The sequence below is a fragment of the Carcharodon carcharias genome, chromosome 6, assembly GCF_017639515.1.
Source record: "Carcharodon carcharias isolate sCarCar2 chromosome 6, sCarCar2.pri, whole genome shotgun sequence".
In the NCBI taxonomy this organism is placed as follows: domain Eukaryota; kingdom Metazoa; phylum Chordata; class Chondrichthyes; order Lamniformes; family Lamnidae; genus Carcharodon; species Carcharodon carcharias.
Genome location: NC_054472.1, coordinates 128,017,412 through 128,043,328, shown reverse-complemented (window position 1 = coordinate 128,043,328; position 25,917 = coordinate 128,017,412). Strand labels below are relative to the sequence as shown.

General features: G+C 42.8%; 1 protein-coding gene across 5 annotated transcripts in view; it reads right to left on the bottom strand.

Moving 5' to 3' along the window:
• Positions 1 to 25,917, bottom strand: part of LOC121279258 (RNA-binding Raly-like protein) — a 1,065,807-nt gene that overhangs the window by 112,162 nt on the left and 927,728 nt on the right. For all 5 annotated transcript variants that reach the window (XM_041190353.1, XM_041190355.1, XM_041190356.1 and 2 more), the window contains 2 exons: positions 14,672 to 14,785; positions 1,467 to 1,645 (listed from right to left, as the gene is read on the bottom strand). In XM_041190353.1, coding sequence (XP_041046287.1) covers positions 1,467 to 1,645; positions 14,672 to 14,785 — 293 coding nt within the window. The remainder of the gene's footprint in view (positions 1 to 1,466; positions 1,646 to 14,671; positions 14,786 to 25,917) is intronic.

Sequence of the window (25,917 nt, the reverse complement as noted above, 5' to 3'; positions counted from 1 at the left end):
GAAGTATTCTGATTTATAGTTGCCTCTATTGCTTTGAGGATCAGATTTCAATTGTTTGTGGTGCATTTTTCTGTTCAACATTTTTCTGTCTTTATGTCATACACAAGTAATACAATGATATTTTGAAAATGCCAAGTGCAAAACCAACATTATCACAGGAGGTGCTTATAAACAGAGGAAAACGTTTTCCTAACAATTCTGTTGCATAATGACTACATCTCTGCAAATGTTCATTCCTCGCTCATTCTTCACTATGCTAACACTTGCTACCTGCCAAAATTCAATAGTACAAATCTTTGTCTTAATTGTGGGATTTGCAGTCAGACTTAATTCAGTAGAAGTTCCATTCCCGTGTGCTATGATGTCATTAACTTAATCCATTACCTTTAATTAATCTTTAGGAATATATCATTCATCCTTCAATATATATAATTTTCAAAATTGTGAATGATGCAAAATATTAAATAATTCCATACATGATAGTTTCAGAGAATACATTTAAAATCCTGCACATGTATGCAGAGTTCAGAACTATAGTACACCAGGTTAGTTGGTTTAATATATTGCACACTAAAAATGCATCTGTTGATTTCGTACCAGTGCTGGGTGTAGAGTAATATCCAGACATCAAAACTATACTGCCTGCTTACATCACTTTCTAATTGGAGAAAGGGGACCTCTGTGCCTATACACTTAAAAATATTTACCGAGCTCCTCTTACTGATCTTGGAATCATGGTAGCATTTCTAATGCCAAAAAGAAAAATAAAAAGTGTAAAGACAATCCAGCAAATCAGTATTTTCAATGTTAATTGTTAAGTTTAAAAGGTTGGCTTCATTTTGCCTCAGTCCTACCTTTCCGGGTGGTCCCACATCTAATAAAAAAATGTTCAACTATTTTCTTTCATTGAAGGGTGGGTGAAGAGGGGCTGTGCCTGACGTCTGTGCTGGAGCCTCCTTACTTTTTATTTTATAGTCCTCTTCCTTCCCTCCATCTACCCCACCTTGATCAATTAGATTGAATGTAGAGGGAATGCAACTTGCCATTCCTCATCAGTGCAAAATAAATTGTTCTGCATCTATTTTATGTTCAACCAAAAAAAAACTCTTGCAGCACCATGGAAATACAAACTTCAGTTGAAAATATTTCAATCTTAGGGTAGTTTCTACAGGGGTAAATTGCTGACTGCTTTAGCAACTTAGTCTGCCTCTGAACACCCCAAGATAATGGCAATACCTCTTAAAACAATTCTAATAATTTACTATCTGATCACCTAAAACTTATAATGTAAAACATATATAACATAATGAAAATGCCACAGCCACCCTGATAAATACACCTGCCTTCTGCTCCAAAATATTTTCACATAATCCTGACATTCTAAACTGAATAGATTAGGAAATAATTATGCAGTCTTGCAAGAAAATATTCCTACTATATTGCTTGTAAACACATCTAAATCTTACCATCTCATTGCTGCCATCCTCATCGTAATCTTCTTCCACCCCATCTGTCATCTCTTCCCCATCTCCATCAACATCAGGGCCCCCTTCCACTTGTTCCTCTGTGGAGGTTTCTGCATTCTCTGATATGGATTCCTCATGTGCAGATTCTGAATTCTCTTCAAGCTGCTTCTTCTGTGACTCTATGGAAAAGGCACAGAATCATCACATCCTCTACCTCTCGTGTCCTCAGAACATGCTTCAATAGAATAGATAATGGGGTTAAAGCACATATGGTATGGCGCTGGAGTTTATCTTGACTCTAAGAAACAGTCAAGATTCCATAGTAGCATTATATAGTATTTACAGCCCAGAAACAGGCCCAAATGGTCAATGTCTGTGTTTATGATGCACATGAGCCTATTCCATTTTACTTCATCCAACCCTAGCGGCATATCCTTCAATTTCTTTCTCCCTCAGGTACATATCTAGTTTCCCCTTAAATGCATCAATGCTATTTGTCTCAATTACTTTATGTGATAGATGAACTTTATTGCACATATGAAGAAAAAAATCACAAAGCTGGTATCTCACTCTTTCTCTGGCTTATTTCACTTGATCAGTTTATTAATATGCATTATGTCTAAAGTGATTTTCCATTATTGCAAAGAAACAATCTGCAGAATACATGTAGAAGTACTTTCATGAATATAAGTTCGATATTTTTAATATGGGATGTTAATAGAGAACTTCCTTGTACTTTTTGTGGGAGGCAAATACAAAGACAATTCAGACAGATGATTGTAAGAGAATTTGATTGAATTGACAGAGTATAAGTGAATATTTCAGCTGATTGAGCAGATTTTTGTGACGGATTCAGAGTAAATGACAATGAGCAGCTGCCTCATAATTGAATAAGTGACATTACAGTAAGTCGTACTCAGACAGGAGTTATTTTGAAAACTTCAGAGATACTTTGTAATTGATAGGAGTCACTGAAAGCACAAAGACAATGTGCTAGATTTAATGCAGCCTTTTGCAGTGGGAACCATATCGGCCAGGTCCAATTAATTGCGCCAGAGGCCCCGCTTCAGTTCCCAGTGACGGCAAAACCTCTCCCAGTTGAGTTGGAGGGCGGAAATGACTGTCGCGGGAATCCCAGCCACTGGAGGTGGGAAGCCAATTAGGCTCATTAATGAGCCAATTGACACCCATTATCCCTGAGCTCACCACAATTCAGTGGCAGCTCAGGGATTAAATGGGAGCCACATGGCTTTCCCGCAACTCATGAAGGCTGCCCTGCAAACACTGTTGGGTTTGCCAGAAGCTGACCAGTTGGGGGAGAGGGTTCTGCTGGCATCGGGGAGGGGGAGGGGCTGCTGAAAGCCAGCCCCCTGCCATTGCCTCAGATCTCCCTGGCAGACCCTCCTCCTGTGACCCTCCCCACCCTGCAACCACCATCCTGCCCTCACTCAGCTGAGGCCACACTGATCCTGCGGTTCTGCTGGGTGCACTCCAGCAGCTGTTACTGCCCCATTGGCACTGACCAGCAATGGAAAGCAGTTGGCTTCTGGTTGGCCAGCAGCTCTTGACAGGCAAGACTACAGCCACTGGGGTCCTGAATCCTGGATAAGGCCCAATTGACGGGGAGGGGGTGGGGGGGGGAGGGGGTTCCCGCTGGTTCTCCGACCGGTGGGTGAAGCCCCCGTCAGCCCAACTAAATCCAGCCCAACAATTAGATAGTTAGAAACAACTCCAAAGGTGCCATTGCTGAAGGCTCCTCAAATCAATGCTTCAAGTATCCTGGTAAGTAGATGCATTTGAAGCATGCTAATCATTATTAACGATTATTATTATTTATTGTGTTGCAAATGACAGATAATTCTGAATCTGGAACATTTTGAATGCTTCAAGGCCTTTTAAAATTTTAAGTACATTACACCTACTATATTCTTCTTCAGTTCTCATCCCAAAGGCAGTTCCAACCCACAGCGCCACAACCTACACCATGCGTAGGGCAAGGAGGCAGATCCCAAATCAATCCCAGCTGGAATGGGAATTGAACCCTGTGCTGTCGGCACTAATCTGATACACACCGGCCATCTGGCCAACTGAGCCAACCAGCCCCCAGTAAATCTGAGATGCTGTGACAAGATACAATCTTAGATGCATGTTGTAGCCTGGCCTGCCATTGGTGCTTGTTGGAAGGATTTACAAGTTGATCCTCAACCTGTTTGGCTGCATTATGGCCATCAAGTTCTAGGCCGGAATCGTCCAGTCCTGCTGGTGGCGGGCATCATGGTGGGAATGAGTGGACAATATGGCGAGAAGGCCAAAAATCGGTTTTACGCCATTGTGAAACCAGTTTGCGATTGTCCGCTCCTTCTGTCAATGGCAGGCCGCATTTCCCACTGCTGCACACCAGGAACCTAATTTAATCGTATAGCATCTCAGTATAAACCTTGCCTGCTGGCATCATTTCCCCACATTGGATCATCCGGGCAAGCTGCACTTGGCGTGGAACTTCAAGATTTGTTTTCCTACCTTGCTTTGGGCATGGTCATCAGCGCCAGGCTTCATGGTAACATTACACCACTTTTAGGGGGACTCATGGCAGGTTTCTACTTACCAGACCAGTCGTAAGGCGGGGATGTCTTTTCAATGGCTGCAGGGCAAGGGCTTGCTTGGGAAAGGGGGAGAAGTGGCCTCAAGCAAGGGAAGAGGTTGCAGGACGAGGGCTATACTGGGGAAAGAGGGGCATCCCAGGGTGTGTGTGGAGGCACATGTTGATCTGTGCAAGTGGCCTCAAGATGGTGAGGGTTGAGGGGGCAGTCTCCAGAGGAGATGAGGCCAGATGGAGATGTGAGAGAGTGTGAGTGAATGAGTGGTGATGTCCCTTGAGCTGGCAGTGAGATGCCAGTGAATGTGTGATGGGCTTGTGAGTGCGTCAGTTTAGAATGATGAGATGGCTGACTTACCTTGGCGGCACAGGTGAGATCATTCATCCTCTTTCTGCACTGGATGGCCGACCTCTTCTGTGCAGCATTGGCACTGACTGCTACTGCCATCGCCTCCCGAGCGGGAGTGGTGAGATTACTGGATCTCCTGCGGTCAGAGCGAGGGTGGAGGACATCAAAGTGGGCCTCCAAAAGACATTCCAGCGACAGGTCACTAAACATGGTTTTCAGGGCCATGTCTTCACCGGAGCAGTTCTGGGCTGCAAACATTGAAAACTGTGTGTGCAGCTGCAGTTAAGACATAGCACCCGAAGTGAGGAAACAGTGAGGTAACAGCGTGGCGGGCGATTCAGAGGCTGCCCCTCAGCGAGATGACATGTTTCCTGTGGCTGCATAAGTAATGAGTTAGGAAGCGGACAATGTAGCGCAAATACTCACCATTGTGGCCAGCACGTAAAAGGCTGTTGTTCTCGCCCGCTACCACACTTGGTGCAAATTTGGGACGATTCGGTCCCTAGAGTGGGACTTGAACCCAGAGCTTCTGGCTCAGAATAACCCACTCCACCACAAGGCCCCCAAACTATCATAGCTACATTCAGTATTCTGTTACGTCTACTCTTCCTGTTAAATTTATTATTTCCATATTTGTTCTTGTGAATTAGAATAACGTATAAGTTGGGGTGGAGATTTTTAAGAATTGTCTGACTTTGATCTTGCAAAATTCCTCAAGTAACTGAATGCAATGAATTGGATGTGTCGGTTCCAAGTCTGAACAAAAGTTTAAAGATATTCAGCTGTGCTTTATAGCCTTGTCGGGCAGAATTTTACGGCCTCTTCTGCCGGTGGGATTTTCCGGTCTCGCTGAAGTCAATGGACTTTTGAACGGCTCACAGCATTTTCTGGCCCTGCCACCGCTGCAGTAGAACTGTAAAATTCTGTCCATCATAACCGTTTTAATTATAGCTGATGCTTAGTATACCTTTAAGCCAGCAGGAGAAGCTTCTATTTTGTAACTGGCCAAATTTCACACCATATTCAGAGCTCAGAACAATTTTCAGTCCTACTATCTGCTGTTGTGAAGAGTCTAAAGTTGTTTTGGAGGCCTTCCTTTTCACTGGTAAAATAGGCTCCTGGGATTGCGGTACTTGGGGTTTGATATATGCTTGGCAGATGCAATGGGAGCAGTTTAGGCATAGGTAACTTGACAGATGGCACAGTACTTAAGCTCCTTCTCTGTCTTCATCTTGCCTCTGAGCTTAAAGACTGAATAGGGATTACAGAAATGTGATCTGCCTTTGGTGATAGGAAGACATAAACTGATGTGTTATGGCTAAACTAGAAAGTTAAAAGGATCATCTGCTGAGTCATCATTCAGATTATTTGTTATTCATGAATTTGCCTCTGTACTTACTACTGGCACCCACATCAACAATTAAAAATATAATGACACACATTGTTAAGCCTTAAAGTATATGAAAACAGAAGATCTAGAAATAGGAATTTCACCAACAAACAAGAATTTGGACAACTCTTTAAAAAACAATGTACAAGTGTTTGATAGAAAGGGCAACAGGAAACAAGTTTCCTCGCAGAGATGAGGACAAAGGTTGTTTGACTGAGAGTCACGCACCAGCCGATTGGGCATGGGATGGCAGTCAGTTTTAAGTCTTCTTCAACTACATTTTTTCACTTGCCAATTTATACACAATGTAAGTTGTTCCTCCAACTTAAAATAAAACTGTAGTTTCAGATATTTTGAATTAAGTTGGGCACCAATACACTGGGATAATTGACACTACCAGCTTTATACAGGTTGTTGCTAAAAACTAAATAACTTAATGGAAGACATTTCCATTGTACTTGTATACATTTATTTGGGGTTTCCCAAAGGACATTATTGTTCCATTTGCTTAATGGTAATATGCTTCCACTTAAAGACTGGTTCTCAGAGCAGCAATGCCTCAGCAATGTAGGGGGACAAGCAGATTGACATAGTCAGTAAACTGGGAAAAGACATATAACTAAAGGATCAAAGAAAAGATAAGATAAACAAGTGTATCCCAGGGCCAAGTAGTATAAATCCTATGAGGATCCTCCAATCCATATAGAAAGGTGGCTTAATAACAATGGGCAGGCTCATCCTAGATTTACACTAGTGGGCGAGTAAAATGATGCTTTATCAGATGGCTGCAATGGCGGGCTTTCCTGCCGTATTTTCCCAAACCTGCCATATTATTTATGCATTCCTAGGAAACATGCCATTTCCAAGGCGGGCGGGCTCCGATTCGCCCACCTGCCATCACCTTGCCGCATCATCACGCCGCCGCCATATTTAAAGTCTAGCCACGCGCACACATCTCAGTGCTTCCAACCCATGGCTGCTGAAGGGAAGATGTCCATGAAAGGCAAAATGACTGCAGCCCCTAGGTTCAGTGACGCGTCACTGGAACGCCTCTTGGATGCTGTGGAGGCCCACCACGATGTCCTCTACCCTCGCTCTGTCTGCAGGATGGGGCAGCGACATGACCAACCAGGCTTGGGAGGCGGTGACGGTGGTGGCCAGTGCCAATATCCTGCAAAAATGGATAGCCACCCAGTGCCGTGACAAGATGAATGGTCTCATCCATTCCGCCAGGTTAGCTCACTCTTCTCATCACTCTCAATTCACACACTCACAAACCCATCACACATCCACAGGGATCTCACATCTCAGGGGACAACACCACTAACTCTCATATACTTCCTCACATCTCCAGCAGGCTCATACCCTCTTGACCTCGCGTTCTCATCCTGTCCATGGCTCCGCACATCACACAAACATTCCACGCAGTGCCATGCTCACAATCTCTCCATTTGTTCCCATGCAGGAGAAGCCTCCTCACATCAGCAGGGAGAGGTCCCAGACCAGAGCTGGAGTGGCCCACATTAGGTCCCTCACTCACTTTGAGGAGTGTGCCATCGCACTGACTGGTGAGGATGGCGACCTTGCCTGCAGTGACGGTGAGGTCATTGGTGAACACCCACCTGAGGATCTTGCACCACATTATCCCTCTCTCAATGCAACTGTGAGTGCTCTCTCTCCTGCTTTTGATTCTGCTGCCATGCACTAATTATCTCTACTTTGTTTCACAGTGAGCTCTGCCAAGTGACCGACATCCTCAGCCAGCCAGTCCCTCAGCTCCATCCATATCCTCATCTGCAGCCAAGAGGACACCTCCTCCATTGAAGAGGTGTGTGTGTGGCAGGCCTTTTGGAGCCTTGTGCAAGCACTCTCCCATGCACACAGATCCTTCACGTTTCACATTCATCTCAATGTCCTGAATATTTTCAGTGCTGCCTGCTGGGGTTTGCTTTCAGTTGTCTATCTGAGCTGACCTGCTTCTCTGCCCACCCGCTGATCATATTCCCAAGCAACACATGATCTTGCCCACCATGACTCTCATTTCACTTTCGGCTTAGCAAGCATGGTCTTGATTTGGTTTTTTGTGCACTCCCCCATCTTTAACCCTCCCCAGTCACCGATTTCCTCTCCCATATCACAGTTGACCACACCCCCCCGGCATCACCTTCCACCTCCCCTCCGTTACCTACCAGCCACAACCCACTTCCTTCGGGGGTATCCAGGTGAATGTGTACATTCTATTCCTTCCTGACAATCCCACCCCCATCCACATTCACCTCCCTGACCTCCTCCGTCCCACCCCCAGGGTCCGTGTCTGCTTCTGGGTCCCCACCAACCACCCCTGTCGTCCCTTCTATCGCTACCATCAAGCTCTCACCCTCCCACCCTACTGCTTCACTCTGCCCTCGGTCATTCTCATCCTTCCTCCATACCATGCCCGCCCTCAGTTCGCTCCCCAGGAGACAGACTTTGAATTATCTGACCCCTCCCATGCATGTTCACCTGCACATCACCCCCGCCCCCTCACACCCCTTCCCTCTTCCAGAACAACTTTCCACCCAGAACTCCTACACTCTTGGAACCCCTTCTCACCTCTGCAGCCCTTCCCCCTCTGGATTCCCTCCTCACTCCCCTAGACCTCCCACCCTTTTATACTCCACTCCCCACTTAATCCATCCCACTTCTTGACTCCTTCCTCTACCCTCACCTCTTCAGCCACCCTTAGTCCCTCCTCCCTACTGACTCCTTCCTCCAGCCTTTCCTCTTCCTCCAGCTCACTTCTTCCTGCAGCCTCTTTCTTCCTCCAGCATTACTGCTACCCCTTCCTGGCTCCTTCCTCCACTCCTACTTCTTTCTCAACCCTTACTCCCTCCCCTCTCCACACCCCTTCCTCCCCATGGACACCCTTCCCTCTCCGCACTCCTTCCCTTGCACATTCTGCTCCTCTTACACCTACCTCCCAAGTTGCAGTCTTCTCTGTTACCCCTCCTCCCCCATTCTCTCTCCTCCCTGCCAACCTCCTGCCCTGACACTTTCATTCCCCCCTCCCAACCTCCCTCTGTGTTACACCTTCATTCCCCCCTTCCTAATCCTGACACCTTCATTCTCTCCCTCCCAACCTCTCCCTACCCTGACGCTTTCATTTCCCAATCCCAACCTCACCCCCACAACACCTCCTGCTCTCCCAGCTAGCCCTTCCTCTCCCACCCCTTGACCATCATCCATTGTGAGCATGAACTGTGACTATACAAGTTCCGTGTCCTGCTTCACAGCAGAGCCATGTCCATGAGAATCCACCCGGCATGCCATGGACGTTCCTCCCGTGTGCCGTTGGTGTCAGGCTCCAGCATCTTCTGCTTCTCGGATGATTGTGATGTGAGCAAAGCCCTGGTGGTAAGCCCTGACTTCTGCATGTCACACTTGCCAAGACGTGTTTTACAACGGCATGTTTTCCCGCTGATGTGGACAGATGATCCAGCTGGGGGGGTCTGATTCCGGCGGGCAGGCCTCATAATGATATGCCGATGTATTACAATGAGGTTCCCGAAGTCCAAAGGCAGGAAACGCTGCCGGCCAGTGGGGGGCTGAACCGACGATCGCGAGCTGGTTTCAGGCCGTTGTGAGACAGATCATGCCATGTTGTCCGCTCACGTCACCAAACACGCCCGACACTGGCAGGCACGGAAAATCCAGTCTTGCAAATGAGTTGATCTAGTTTTACTTGCAGAAGTGTCCTGGAGATGGCTCTATTATTCTTGGAAACTCTAGGCCAATGCTCCTATTCCAAAAAGATACTCTTAAATAAAAGAAGCCAATGGATTTCTATAAACATTATAACCGCTGAAGTAGCCTGGTCTCTTCTAGTTATTATTCATCACAACTGGAACAGGCCATGCTACTTTCAACAATGACAGTGTCCATCTTGTAGAATGACAAGATCTTAGAAGGTCTTGACAGTGAGAATGGCCAGAGAAAGAAGATAAATCAGAAATAAAAATGCACATCATAAATATCAGCATATAAACATTGACTTTAGCTGTAACCTTTTGCCAAGTTAATCTTGATACTGAAGGGATCCCAACAGATTTTTCAATGCTTAGTCCTGAGATGTTTGTAAGAAGCGTAACAACAACAAATTGTGTTTATATAGCACCATTAACATAATGGTGTTATGTGAAGCCATTATAAAACAAAGTTTGACACGGAGTCACGTAAGGAAATATTAGGTCAGATGACCAAAATTTTGGTCAAAGGGGTAGATTTTAAGAAGTGTTTCAAAGGAGGAGGGCAAGATATTCTAGAATCCGGGGCTTAAGCAACTGAAGGCATGGCTACCAATAGTGGAGCAATTATAACTGGGACTGCACGAGAGGCCAGAATTAGAGAAGCGCAGATATCTTAGATAATTGTGGGGTTGGAGAAAAATACAGAGATAGGGAAGGGTGAGGCCAAGGAGGAATTTGAAAACAAGGATGAGAATTTTAAAATCAAGATGTTGCTTTATCAAGAGCCAATGTAGGTTAGCGAACACAGGGATGATAGGGGTATGGGACATGCTGTGAGTTAAGACATGGGCGATTGAGTTTCGGATGACCTCAAGTTTATGCAGGGGAGAATGTGGGAGATCAGCCAGAAGTGCACTAGAATAATCAAGTCTAGAGGTAACGAAGGCAAGAATTAGGTTTTCAGCAGCAGTTGAGCTGAGATACGGGGTGAAGCTGAATGATGTTACGGAAGTTGAAATAGGTGGTCTTAGTGGTGGAACGAATATGAGATCGGAAGATCATCTTGGGGTCGAATGCGACATAAGGTTGTGAACAGTTTGGCGTAATTTCAAACTGTTGCCAGAGAGAGGAATGGAGTTAGTAGGTAGGGAACAGAGTTTGGTGCAGGGACCAAAAACGATGGCTTCAGTTTGCCCAATATTTAATTTAAGGAAATTTCTGCTCATCCAGTACTGGATGTCAGATAAGCAGCCTAATAATTTACCAATAGTTTGAAGCCAAACTATGAAGGCAAAATGAGAACATTTTTAGTTTTTTTTATAGGAAGTGGAAATAGGGCAGTGATGACCTTATAATAGGGGACAGCCAATCTTATCTTGGCTCATCCAGCAGAAATGGGGTCACAGCAGGATAAAAGTAGCTGTCCTGCACTTTCTGGTCCTTCCCTCTCAGATTCCACCCACCAGCATATTGCAGAGGGCTTTCCACTGGCCAGCCCAGGCATCCTGCCCAAATCGGGCAGGATCCTCATCACCATATGCAAACTAGGGCCCTATGACATTAGAGGGACAATTGTTTGCAGGATGCACTGTGCACAGTTCACTCAGTTGTACAAGGAAGAGAACCAGAAAAGCCCCTAAAAGGTAAACACAGATTTATTTTTTTGTCGGGCCAGGAGCAGTAAGTGAATATTACAGGCCAATGCCTCCCCACTTGCAGTCATTCACTTCCCCATCCTGACCTACCTTCCTGCCAACCTTCTCAGAGCTGCAAGGGTGCAGACAGATGCTTGTCCAGTGTGTGAAGCTTGCCCACAGCAGTTTAATGTGACCCAGCCCTTAAAATTGGCTGGATGTCCCACCACAGGAACAGTTGAGTGAGTGGTCCTCCACTGCCTGTACATCTCATGTCTGGAATTAAAATCTGCACCATTCATTTTGGATTGGATAGCAGCAATTACTTATGAGCTAACAAAATCATTAACGACTGAATTGCTGTCAAAATTACTTACACAGCTACAATCCCACAATGTGGATAAGATGTACTTGAACCATCTCAAGGTACCAGATGGGACTAAATTAAAAATGCTGAAATTTGAGATAATAAGCAGTAGTGACCTATTATGTTTTGCATATATATTCACCTCAAAACATTGAAACTAATTTGTCTGGATCATGCTACACTTTTATGAAATATGAAGATTGGGGGTATGTGGTATATCTTTACTACATGTAACCTTTTTTCCAAAAACAGAACCCCAGGATTACGCAATCTGGGACCAAAAGCCATTGGTTAGTCTGTAACGTGACTATGTATAAAACTGAAATGATTAAGATCAATTATAAACATTATGCTTTTAGACACATTAAAAACCCACACTAAGGTTTTACATTATGATTTATTTGCAAAGTACCATGACTCCTGGGACACAAAATAGTGCCTATTACTCAGAGGTGTCTCTGAGGTTACATTGTAATGCAAAAGTCTCATTATCATGACACTGGGGTGAGAATTTATATTTACTTGTGAAAAAGTTTGGAGAATGAAAAATTAAGGCATTTAAACCTAAATCAAAGAACTGACCTTATCATTCCAAATACATAGACTCATCCCTATGAACCTTCTCATCCTTTCCAACCCCCACCCCGGCGTCACCCTCAACCCCAACTCTCCCACCACCACCCCAACATGCCATATCTATTAGATTCCCACAGAACCAACAGACAAAAGGTTAAGGTTAGATATCATTGTTGTTATTCCAACCTTGTGTCTTGCTGTAACTGAGGGAACTAGTGTCATCATAAACCCAATCAGAGTATTTTCCTCTTTGCCAATGACATTGTCAATTTTTAAAATCAGAAACTAACCACTAAATATCCAAAATATTGGTGAAAAGGAAGGCATCTTTTTCATCTTGCACTCATTGGGACAAATGCAAGAATGCCAAATTTCAAACGATCACAGCAATTTATACTATAGGAGAAAAGGATACTGATTGGTTGGTAAGTTGACTCTGATTGGCTGATAGCTTGCCACGATGAAAGCAATGGGGAACTATAGGCTCCCCAAGCTCGCAGGTAATTCAAAAAAGTGCAAGGCTTGAACATATTTCTTTTGTATGCAGCGAATGGGTCCCTGTGTATGAATGTATGTCACTTCTAGCAAGCATGAGTGAACCACTTTACGAGTTTAATTGATCATCTTAAATTAGTTGTTAGTATGGCTATTAGCACTCAAGATTGTTCAGCAAGTGCTATCCATTCACAGAATCATAACTAACTTGTGCTTTGGGTTTTGCAAGTGTGGGTTGGTTGAGGCCAGTCTATACTCTACATATTATAAGCAACCGAAGGAACATGCTGTTTGATTCAATCATCCAATCATGGGATATACTACCTACAGACATGGCATTACACCAGCACTTAAAATCATATATGACTTTGCTCAATTGTGGACTGACTATATCATCCTGTTAGCTTTTTCTTTCATTCAAGGGATGTGGGCTTTGCTGGCTAGGCCAGCATTTATTGCCCTTCCCTAACTGCCCTTGCGAAGGTGGTGGGGTGAGCTGCCTTCTTGAACCGCTGCAGCCCATGTGGTGTAGGTACACCCACAGTGCTGTCTCGGAAGGGAGTTCCAAGATTTATCTGAGGAGCTGTGAATGGTGCTGAACATTGTGCAATCATCAGTCAACATCCTCACTTCTGACCTTATGATGGAAGGAAGGTCATTGATGAAGCAGCTGAAGGTGGTTGGGCCTTAGGCACTACCTTGAGGAACTCCTGCAGTGATGTCCTGGAGCTGAGACGACTGACCTCCAACAAACACAACCATCTTCCTTTGTGTTAGGCATGACTTCCACCAGTGGAGAGTTGTCCCTCTTATTCCCATTGACTCCAGTTTTGCTAGGGCTCCTTGAAGGCACGCATAGTCAAATGCAGCCTTGATGTCAAGGGCGTTCACTCTCACCTCACCACTCACATAGCAACTGCATTGTAGCAGTGTGAAAAGGCTTAACTTGTTGTTCAAATTTTTGAGATACTTTACCTTTCTAGGGTAATTTGAGGTAGACCAGGCACTTTTCAGGTCTGAAAATGGCAGCCTTTACCATTTGTGAGTTTGCACGATACACAGCAAACAATGATCTGATCAGGATAGCCACTGCAGGATAGCTTTCATGTGCTCTATTTTTGAGTCAGGTTTGCAAGGTCGGCAAATGGCTAGGGCCGTATTTACAAGATTGCTGATAAGGTCAATCTTATAGATTGAGGAGCTATATGAATTCCAATGTGTACATTGGCTGGTGAAGATAGGCTTACGGTAGGCAGTTATGGAGAACCCATTAGTGGGTTAGTGTACTCAACCAGCCCAAGCTTCAACACACCACCCCCCCAAAAAAAATGCCTACTGTTAGATGTGATTCCATGATTGGACAACACTTGCTGAACATTCCTGAGTGTGCTACAACCAATTTAAGATAATAAATCAAGCTCATAATTTGGCTCACTTATGCTTTCTAGAAGCAACATACATGCATACGCAGGGACCCGTTCTCTGCAAACAAAAGGAATATGTTCAAGCCTTGCACTTTTTTTGAAGCACCTGGGAGCTTGGGATAGGCTATAGTTCTCTGTTGCTTTGTCCATGTCAATGCCTCGGTCAATTAGAATTGACTTGCCGACCAATGAGCAACCTTTTGTCCTACAGTATAAATTATTGTGATCGCTTGAAATTTGGCATTCTTGCATTTTTCCTGATAGTGCAAGACAAAAAGCTTCAGCAACATGCCTTTCTTCCCAGCGATATTCAAGTTCTGTTCTATCAAGTGGCAGTAAATATCCAAAAACTTACCCAGATCACTTGGGATTCAGAATATGATTGTGTTCTTCTCATCCATATCATTATAACATTCCAAATTATCTTTAGAATAAAACTGACAACCTTCTCCGCTTCAAGCTTCAGTTGCTGGCATCGTTTGATTTAAAGTAACTATTACGTTACAATAAAATTTTAAGAGCTTGTTATGTAATGAAAGTCACTTTGAGCCATGTATTCTTCCTGACCTGTCAGCGTGACTGATGGCACAACGCTGGCTTAATTTATCCCAAGATGACTTGTCTGTTACTGGTGCTTATTGCTACCCACCGGCATCTGCTTTTTGTTGTTTCTCAATCTTCTCCAGTCTTCCAAGTAAGAAGTCAATTTTGTTTTTGATTTGGGTCAGTTCCTTCTTGATTGTCTGCAGCTCATCTGATTTCACTGGGGACAAAGAAGCGTACATTCCAAATGCATGCAATTTCATCTTTGGTTAGAATAAAACAACAGTTCCTACAGTTTGTTGCCTCAATTTGAAAGACCAGTTCAGAAAATCTGATCACTGCTGGGTTCTTATGAGATTTTCATTTCCTATCTATCATGTGTGATACAAATCTACATACAACTATCATATTGGTCCTTTACCTCTTTCATCGTAATGCAAAGCAGATTTTGGAATGACAAACACTTGATTAAAATTTATCAGATGCAAATAATTGTGTCCTGCACGTTATGACAAATGAGGCATTCAGAAATGTTATTTCAGAGCTGAATTAACTCTTTATTGATACAATCTTTACCGTTTTTCCAAAATAGCCAAGCAAATGGGTTAATTTGAAAAAAGTGAGCAATAATGTCAGTAAGCAATAACTTGTTCATCACTTCTGAACTAAAATCTTTGCAACTCTAGGAGTTGGATGGAGAAAAGTTCTAGTTCGTTGTATTAGCTTATAACATATTTACACAGGCTTTAACTCTCTTCATTTTTGGAGGCTGAAACTCTCAGGATATGGCCAATCTAGATTCAATATACTGTTTCTTCCATGCAGTTGCTCATTAATACGCCTATGGAGAGATATTCTGCCCAGGGCATTCTATCAATTTATTGCACAAAATGCAACAGCACATCAGGTTATAAACGCTACATTAGGCTTCGCACCTGGAAAGACCTAAACTTGCTGAAACATATTTACTCTGACCAATCTGACATCTTTCCTTAGGTCCAAATCATTTTCACAGTTAATTGGGGAACTGCAGCTGGATAAATGAATCTTGATACCTTATAGCCTTATTGCACCATTATTTTAATGCGAAGGAGTTAATTCTTACCTTACTGCTTTTGTCTATTCAAACACTACCAAACTAAATGTAGTGATATCTTAAATATAAATATAAAAGTTAAATAAGAGAAGATATCCTTTATTTTACTGCTGTTCAAAGAAATATTTATAAGCATTGTCAATAAGAAAACTTAATACATAAACACTAAACATAAAGTCTATCTCAGTAATTCTGTCAGATGTCAAGTGCATTTATTAAGGACCAATGCGACAGTAATAGTATTTAGATTACAAAATTCAAATGACATCTTTAAGTCAAACCTTGAAATAATTTGATTGAAATGTTTCTTTCTTTGATATATTTAGGTAGCTATAGGACGTGTTTAATGCTTATAATGTGTAATTATATTTGTGTTTCAATATGACCTTAGAGCTGAAGGACAATAACATGCTTAATGTGCTTGCATGCCTGTGTGCTGTGCTGAATACAAAGATGATTTTAGCATTTAATTAACTGAGGGAAATGAAATGGGACATTGAGGTATGTTTTCCCTTTTTCATTCTAGGTTCATTAACATTCCTGTTTTTTGAGATATATTGCGACTAATATCCTTCCATGTGAAACTTGCCGAGTTTTGAGTTGGAAGCAATCTTTCCCTACCTTGGCATCAATGTTAACATCAGAAATGTGTAGCCAAACCTGCCTTACCTCTGATAATGCTGGCTTCACACTTATCAAGCACTTTAACAGCTGTTTAACTGATGCTCGTGACACTCGCTGACGCCAACCCAGCCATATGGATCACAGTTCTAGGGGCTACCATGTTTAATTTGTGCACTGGGAATCATAGAATGGTTAGTGCAGAAGGAGACGATTCACTCATTGTGGCTCTCTGTAAGAGCAATTCAGCTGGTTCCACTTTCTGGCCTTTTCTCCATAGCCCTGAATTTTTTTTTCTTTTCAGGTGCTTATCCAATTCCCTTTCGAAAGCCATGATTGAATCTGCCTCCACCACCACACTCTCAGGATCGCCCACATCCTAACTACTCGCCGCATTTTCTCATGTCACTTCTGATTCTTTTGTCATTCTCCTTAAGTTGGTGTTCTCTAGTTCTCAATCCTTCTGCCAATGGGAACAGTTCCTCCCTATCTTCTCTGCCTAGAACCCTCATGATTTTGAGCACATCTATTGAATTTCCTCCCAGCCTTCTCTTCTCTAAGCAGAACAGCTTTACCCATCTGCCTAGGTAACTGAAGTCACTTACCCACAGAAACATAAATCTTTTCTCCAATGGCTTCACATCTTTCCCAAAGTGTGATGCCCAGAATTGGACACAATACTCCACATAAATCTGCACCAGTATTTTATAAATGTTAATTGTAACTTCCTTACGTTTGTACCCTATGCCTCAACTTATAAAGCCCCATATTCCCTATGCCTTAAGAATTGCTTTCTCAATCTCCCTGCCACCTTCAATAATTTGTGCACATATACCCCCAGATCTCTCTGATTCTGTACCCACTTTAGAATTGTATCCTTTATTTTATATTGCCTTTCCTTGTTCCTCCTACCAAAATGCATCATTTCACATTTCACTGCATTAAAATTCATCTGTTACTCATCTGCCCATTCTATGTTTGTCTATGCTTACTTGAAGTCTAAAACTATTCTCCTCACAGTTCATAATTCTTAATGGTTTTTTGTCATCTATGAATTTTGAAATTATACCTGCCCACTGAATGCCTAAATCATGAATATAGACCAAGAAAAGCAGTAGTCCAAATACCGACCCCTGGGGAGCCCCACTATAAACCTTCCTTGAGTCCGAGAAACAACTGTTCACTGCATACTCTGTTTTCTATAACTCAGTCAATGTTGTATCCATACTGCCAATGTCCTTTTTATTCCATGGGCTTCAACTTTGTTGAGAGGCCTGTTGTGTGACACTTTATCAAACACCTTTTGCAAATCCGTATACAGCACATCAACTACTTTATTCTCACCAGTCCTCTCCGTTACTTCATCTAATAACTCAATGAAGTTCGTTAAACACAATTTATCCTTAACAAATGTGTTGGCTTTACTTAATTAATCCAAATTTGGCAAAGAGGCTGTTAATTCTGTCCCAGGGTATCAATTCTAAAAGCCTTCCCACCAATGAGGTTAAGCTTGGAAAGCTTATTTCATGGATGAGACTCCATCTCAATTTGTAGCTGCAGAGCTGAAATGGCAAGATGCTTTCTTGGGTTATCAGAAATCAATATTGCAAAGCTTGATGCCAGCATATCTGGCACAAAGCTGTAAATAGGATAAATAATGTGTTCTTAGCTCCAGGGGCATGGGAAAATGTATCCACTATTCTCTAATAAAGTTTATTACAAGATCAATGGTCAAGTTTGTTAATAGAGGTAAATGCATTAATGCAATCTGTGACAAGAAAATAATGCAAAACCTGCTTCGCAAATGTTAATGCACAGATACAGAATATGTTGCAGCACAAACTACAATAATGCTAATTTTTTGGAAATATGAAATTAAGATGATGAAGCATCTTGGGTTATCCTTAATTTAGCATTTGGTCTTATAACTTTCATTGTACTGTGAGTGTAACACCAAAAAACACACATTTCATGGATTTTCATATGGAAATGGGAGGAGGAAATGTTGGTGTATCAGGGAGTGGAGGGATCATTCAAGTGCTCAATGATGTGGTCCTTTCTCTTTGTTAGCATCCTGATCTTCCTGCTGATTTTTCTGCTCCTACACTTCTCACCACCACCACCACCACCCCAGTGGGTTGGACCCTTGCAGAGCTAAATTATGGAGGATAAAACAGACATTTGAAGACTCTGTCAGTATTGTGGAATTTCTTGAGAGCTGCTTACTACAGAAGGCTGATTCTGTGCTCAATGAGAGCTCCTGTAGAGGCATAACCCTGACTGGAATGTTTCTCAGTGTCTCTGCCCAGGTTCAAAACAAGGCTCATGAGCTAACTGTCAGGGAATAAGCCCTGTCCCACAGCAGCTAGCCTCTGACCTGAAGATCTTGTTGTAATAGAAGAGGTATTGAGGATTCACACAAGGCAAAAAGCATCATGATTATTGCCAGGAATCAGGCAATAACCTGTATAATTTACTGCCTGTCATTGTGCATGAGCAGGACACCTAGAGAGTAGAATCCCTTGCTGCTGATACTGATCCCTGGGTCTTCCCGTGGAGTACACAGGGCATTGTGTTTGCAGTCTGTAATGCCTTGCACCTGTGGGTGGCTGCTGGTGAGGAAAGAGAATTAATTTCTCTCGGAGTAAAACACTTCTACCATATCCCTTGTTCGGCAGCAAACTGTAAACTGGTTGATGTTGCTTACTCCAACAGTTGGAGCCCAGAAAAGAAATGGAGGGGCTTTCATGTCTAGATTACAGAAGAACTGTTCAGGCCCTGGTGCAGGGCTCTTATTGGTGTGCAACGCGTAATGTTGCTCAATGAGAGTGACAGATGTGAGGCGGAAGCGCTGAACACACATCAAGTTGTGGTAGGAAATGAGGTTGCTAAACATATGTATGGGACCTCCTTTGCCTCTTCTAGCACCAACTGCGGGCAGACTTTTCAGGCCCCATCAAGGTCAGGAACAGAGGCAGATGAAACCTGAAAATACTGGTGCCAGCTGGCGCGCTGCTTTCCTGACCCTGTTCTTGGCACTGCTATTCTGGCTGAGGCAGGTTCGGGCCCTGTCAGGGCTACTCACCCATGAGGCTGGTAGCCAATTTGACTCATCAGGGGCCTTGTTAAGGGCACTGAAAGTAGCCAGCTGAGATTTTCCAGTAAGCCTCCAGTTTCTTGACATGACAGAGATAGTTCACTTGCCTGGAGGTGGGCCCCCAGCAGCAGGCTGTGGTGCCAGTGCTCCAGGCAGGCACATCCAAAGGCCAACCTGGAGAGGGATTCCCCCTCCCACCAGCCTCCAACATAGGTGGACTGGATGCAGTTTCTGCTTTTTATTTAAGTTTTCAAAAAAGTTGGTAAGAGGACACAACCATGCTGAAGCATTCTCTCAGTAACTTAACGTTTACTACAGGCTGCTGCTACCCTCAAGCTGGAAGGCCTCTGATCAACTCTTCATCTTCAAGAGTCTACCTGCCACCCGGAATGGGATAGGGAACCTATTTCCATGCCAAAGGGGGAGCCTCCACGAAAATCCCAGGTCAGGAATTGTTTTCCCCTGGAGGAGGGTTTGAAACCCAGAAGCAGTCCTGACTCCTGTTTCCCGCCCAGGAGTGAAAATTCCACCCTGGTCTGTGCACATATCCAATGGTGGACTCAACAGAACGTTCATAGTAAGAACAATAGTGCTGACTGCAAAGCATAGAAGCACTTCTGCATCCCAACAAAAGACATATTAACATAGCACACCTAGCATTGTAAAATATCCCAAGTGTCAAGAAAACAAGAAATATTTTTCTCCTGTTAATAACCCTGTCATATTTCTTACGTGCTGGAAGACGATTGTCTGGGATGTAAATATGATAGTTGGAGTAAGAGCCAGAGTGACTGCAAGAGTCTAAAGTTGGCAGTAAGAAATGGTTTTGATATGTTAATGAACCAAGAGGAACTTCAATCAGAGTTTTACACAAAGCAATAACAGGAGTAGTTTTGAATTGAGTTGTTTTAGTTCAAAGGGGGGTACATGCAAATTGTAAAAAGGTGTAAGTAAATAAGTAAATATACGGTAAGTTTACTTTTAAAAAAAAACCTAAGAGCTAAAGTAGAGTCGAATCAATTCTGGGAAGAAAGCATTTCTAAAGAGACTGGTTGACACAACAGAGAGATTAAAGAGAAGGAACACATTTAAGGAAGTACTGAAGCCTATGTGAGGGGTAACTATTTAGATCTCCCAGTAGACAGCAGGATAGCTGGTCAGAACTCTCAGAAGACAGTGTGAACAATGACAGACTTGAAGGCCCCATTGCTGTCAGCCTCAGAAGACACCCCAAGGAAAAAAGGCACTGTGTGGTAAAAATTACTTTGAAAATCTATAAGGATAGTTGCTGAACAGAAAAGGGGAAGGTTAGTTCTGAGGGTAGTTAAGTTAAGATCTGGAAAAGTACCGTTTACTGTGTGAAGCCATCTTGTGTTTAAGTGTAATTGTGCTTTTTTTCTTTATTCTTTTAATAAATGTCTACTCTACTATAAAATCATCACAAGTAGTTGGGGACATAATTTCCCAATTCCAGAATCTTTCCTCACTATACAAATTGAAAAACCACTTTGGCAGCTGTTTCAAGTCGTCCTTTTGGGATTTGGGCATTTACCATCAGCTGTGCCATAACACAAGGTACATCACAGCAGAGCGGGTCAATATTTGGCACTGAGCCACATGGGAGATATTAGGGCTAATGACTTCTAATGACCAATGCTCCTTCTTAGCATGCGAAAACACCAAATCGACAGCATCAAGACCTTTTCGAAATTTATACTTTCTCATAGTGTTCTCTTGCACCAATCTCTGCAGAAGAAGTCATACGGACTCAAAACGTGAATTCTGTTTCTTTCTCCACAGATGCTGCCAGACCTGCTGAGTTTTTCCAACATTTTATGTTTTTACTTCAGATTTCCAACATTCACAGTGTTTTGCTTTCATCTGCAGAGACCTTATTTGTCTTGTCCTTTGTTTATTTTGTGTGTGTGTATGTGTGTGTGTGTGTGTGTGTGTGTGTGTGTTGGGAATTTGAAAGGGGTAGATTGCATATTAATCAGTTTTACAACTTGTTGTAAAAAGGAAGTTTTGTTTTATAATAAATCAATCATTCTGAGTTTAATGAAAGAAGCCTGGTTGGAAACTCTTTTATTCCAGGTCTAGCAGTAATGAGGGTAAACAATTAACTATTTTTGTCAGTAATTTAAACATTTAAACTTACAATGTGACCTGTGGAGTAATGGGGCTAGAGAAACTGTGCACTCCTCCCATCCCAGTCATAATGTAATATTTTTCTCTCAGCGATTTGCTCTCAGTGAGTCTGGTATCTTGTAGGGAAGCTATGTCAATGCTCAGCCTATCAAATTCCATGTTGATCACAGCTGTCTTGTGCATGTTATCATCCAGCTGCAAGTCAATGACAGTCCCATGCACGATTGGCATCTTTCTTTTTGCTTGCCTGGTGTGATGGATTTCATCCACTTGTTGAGCAGAGACTCTAAGCTCCAAGCACCTATTGAAGTATGGGGAGAGGGTGGCGTGGTGTTATTGTCACTGGACAGGTAATCTAGAGACCTAGGGTAATATTTTGGGGACCTGGATTCGAATCCTACCATGGCAGATGGTGGCATTTAAATTCAATAAAAATCTGGAATTAAGGGCAGAATTTCCCCTCCGTTGGGGGGGTGGGGTGGGGTTGTGCGGGAGCGGACGCGAACCCGGTCGGCGCCTCCGATTGGGTCTCTGCCACTATTTCGAGTTCATGCGAAAGAGTGCAGATAGTTAAAGTTTTTAAAAGCTAAATAAAGGAAAGAAAATATTTTAAGACATGTCCCCTCATATGACAGTGTCACATGAGCTCAGACATGTCAAGGAACATTAATGATAAACTTTATTTAATTTACAAAAACTTCATGAAATCCCATCCCGCCTGTGGATGAGATTCCGCCTGGGCTCTTCGCCTGCCCACCAACAGGCAGCTCATTTAGCTATTTTAATCAGTTTTTAACAGGCCTTCATAGGCCTTTGACAGTTCAGTGGGCATGTAGTCGACTCGCCCACCGAACTGGAAATCTAAATGATGCATGATGATGCCAAGACACATGCCTGATGTCACCGTGCATCATTTTACACATCGACGAGCATGCCCCGACCCCGCTTGTCAACCCGAAAATTCTGCCCAAAAGTCTAATGATGACCATGAAACCATTGTTGATTGTTGTAAAAACCCATCACTGATGTCCTTTAAGGAAGGAAATCTGCTGTCCTTACCTGGTCTGGCCTACATGTGCTTCCAGACCCATACCAATGCCCTCTGAACAAGGGCGATTAGGGATGGGCAATAAATGCTAGCCCAGCCACCGATGCCCACATTCCATGAGTGAATAAAAAAAAAGCAGATGGAACATGGCAAGTCAGCATCTTAATAGTTGGTGGCTGTCTGACTTGAGGAAACAGCCCATAGCACCCATTCTCTACACCAATAAAGTTTGGCTTATCACTCGTACCTGCTGTCTCCTGTGTTGTGTTAATGCCCTGTAGTGAAACTGGACTGTCTTCTCCAGGATTGGAGACCTTGGGCTGTCCAATTGTCAGGGTACTCCTTCCAACCCCCTGGGGTCAAAATGCAAATTTGGTCGGAATGCAAATTTGGCACTGACTTGGTTGCAGGAGTCGCTGGAAACATATTTAGACGTCAGTCCATCATTTGGCTCCACTCCAGGTTTTCTGTCAAGGTTAGCCTTCAACTCTTCACAGATATCCACAAGGCAGTGGAGCTGTTTGCGCATAGCTGGGAGTTTGGCTCATGAGTACTGGGGTGTGTCCACATGCCAGTGGGCCCGAACACTGCATGTCTGGAGGACAAACTTCCTCCGAGTTCCTCTGAAGCTTTAATCTGAGGCCATGAGGGACCCAGTTGCCATGAGTTGCTGATGGAGAGGCTGTGTACTGACAGGGACTTACACATTTGGCTCTATTTTTTGCATTGTTGCTAGCCAGCGGTGTAAGCTGAAAATGAAGAGCAAATTAACACACAAAAGCGGAAAGCATGCTCTCTTCATCCATGCACTAGCTGCATCACATTAACCTGTTGGGCACACGGCCAATGACCACAAGCTTGAATTTAAGCAGATTTTAAGCAGTGTCTTAAAGGAGCAGAGAAAGGTAGTCAGATAGCGGGGTTAGGGAGAGAATTCCAGAGATTCGGGCCTGAAGACATGGACGCCAATAGTGAAGCAATAAAAATAGGGACACAAGAGGCCAGACATAGAGCAGCGCAGAGACATTGGAGGATTGTAGGACCAGAGGAGGCCACAAAGATCGAGAGGCCAGAGGTTATGGACTAATTTGGAAACAAGGATGAGAATTTTAAGACTGAGAGATTTCCAGACTGGAGACAGTCTGGCTAGTGAGCACAGGGGCAAGTAAAAGGGATTTGGTGAGAGTTAGAGTACAGGCAGCAGAATTTGGTGAGCTCAAGTTCATGGAGATTGGAAGATGGAAGGGTGGCCATGAGTGCTTGGAAATAGTCAAGTCTAGAGGTGTTCAGCACAGATCAGCTGAGGCAGGGGCAGAGGTGGGTGAAGTTACAGAAGTGGAAATTGGCAGTCTTAATGATGGTGTGGATATGTGGTTGGAAGCCTATCTTGGGGCCAAATACGACACCAAGGTTGTGAACAGTCTGGTTCAGCCTCAGACAGCTATCAGCGAGAGGGATGGAGAATGGGGCTAGGAAACAGAGTTTGTGGCGGGGAGGGAAGACAAAGGCTTCAGTCTTCCCAATATTTAATTGGAGGAACTTTCTGCTCATCCACTTACAAATTAGTGAAACAGGTGTTGGCACAGAGAAATTTCATGAAAAAGGTATTAAACAGGTTAAAAACCCTGATTAAACATTTTAGTTGGTTGAATGCTCATTTCAAGAAGGAGCCAGATTGACAAAGGGTCACTGAGTCCAAAATGGCAAGCAATGCCATTCATCACAATCAACAATAAATATTGATTAGTTTGGTGCCCACCATGCAACTGAAACTTTTGGTTAGTTTTATGACATTTGTCACGGCGACACAATAGATGCAGTTAATTCAACCATCTGTTAGCTGTATAATTTAATCAGGTGTTGGGTGGGGACTACGACGAATTTCCTATCACCCTTCAAGATCAGGAGTACTTCAGCTAATAGTTTTTAAAAAATTACTTCTATATCATTTGTCTCTGTAATGGTTTCAACTTCTATCTCAGTGACTCAATGATGCTTAAATATAAATGTAGCTTTAGATCAGCAATTTAAAATGGTGAAAGGCAAATTTAGCACTAATGTCAGAAAATTGCTCTTCATTCAAAGCCTGACAGACACTTGGAATGTATTTCCAGAAGGCAGAGGCCTTACAGTCAATTGAATGCCATAGCATATTCTATCTGAACGAATAAGCTAGAGTTTTAACCCCTGCAGTGCTGTGCCCATGTTACCTTGCCCAAGCATACTTAGTTGCAGCAGCATCTTTCCTACTTTGACATTTGACTGTATCCAAGATATAACTATAGCAAGCTTTAAAGTTCTGACATCTGATTGGTGAATAAAATAACCTGTGGAATTGATTTTCTGCTGTTAAAAGGCCAATATTATCAATAGCAGACCATCTCCAAAATATAAACCATGAATCACGAGAAACAGAAGAAAAGGCAAGTACATTGAAGCTTACAAAATAAGAAAAACTATCTGGAACATTGAATATTTTTAAAAATAAGCCAAAGGTGAACTTGCCATAATAAGGATACAAGAGGGTTGGGCATATGAGAAACTTGGGAAAAGGGGAGAGAAGGCAAACAGAAAAATATATATTGTTCATTATTTTGTTATTGTATTAATATTTCCATCATAAAATTTATCCTGACATTTTGGTAATTTTATTCTTCAAAATTAATATCTGTTAACATTACAATGTGCAATTTGCAAATATTGAAAATGACCAAAAGCAGCTGAAATTCCACAGCCTAAGGGTTAAAACATCTCTTTTCCCATTACAATAATTCAAATTGAAATATCATTGATATAATAATAATTTCAACCAACATTTTCTTAGGTTATCACATTTTATTCTGCACAGAGTTAAACAGAATATGCTGTCAGAATTGACTAGTGTCAGCCATGGATCTTTCACAATTTAAAGCACAGGTTTTTTTACAGCACACAGGGAGGTAATTTGGCCCCTGATGCCTATGCCAGTTCTCTGAAAGAAATATCAACTTGGTCCCATATTCCTGCCAGTAGAATAAGTACTGCAGCATCTCTGACTGCGATGCAATGAATGTAATGTCTCCCTGAATCGCAACTATCTAATTGCCACATGTAGTAAGCTGACCCATAGCCTTTTAGTTTTTCATTTCCAATTTTCCTAACACAAGTCTGTCTGCCAGTTACCTCCCTGACTTCTTTGAATTAAATTCAACACCTTACTAGCAAGTCCCCTTTATTTCATTAAAAACACAGAACTGTTTAGATTCTCCTTCATTTCACCTTTTTCCATGTATCTTTTAATGCAATTTAACAACAGTTAAATAGCCAATTTTGGTTTCAATCACTATTGCCTCTATACATAAA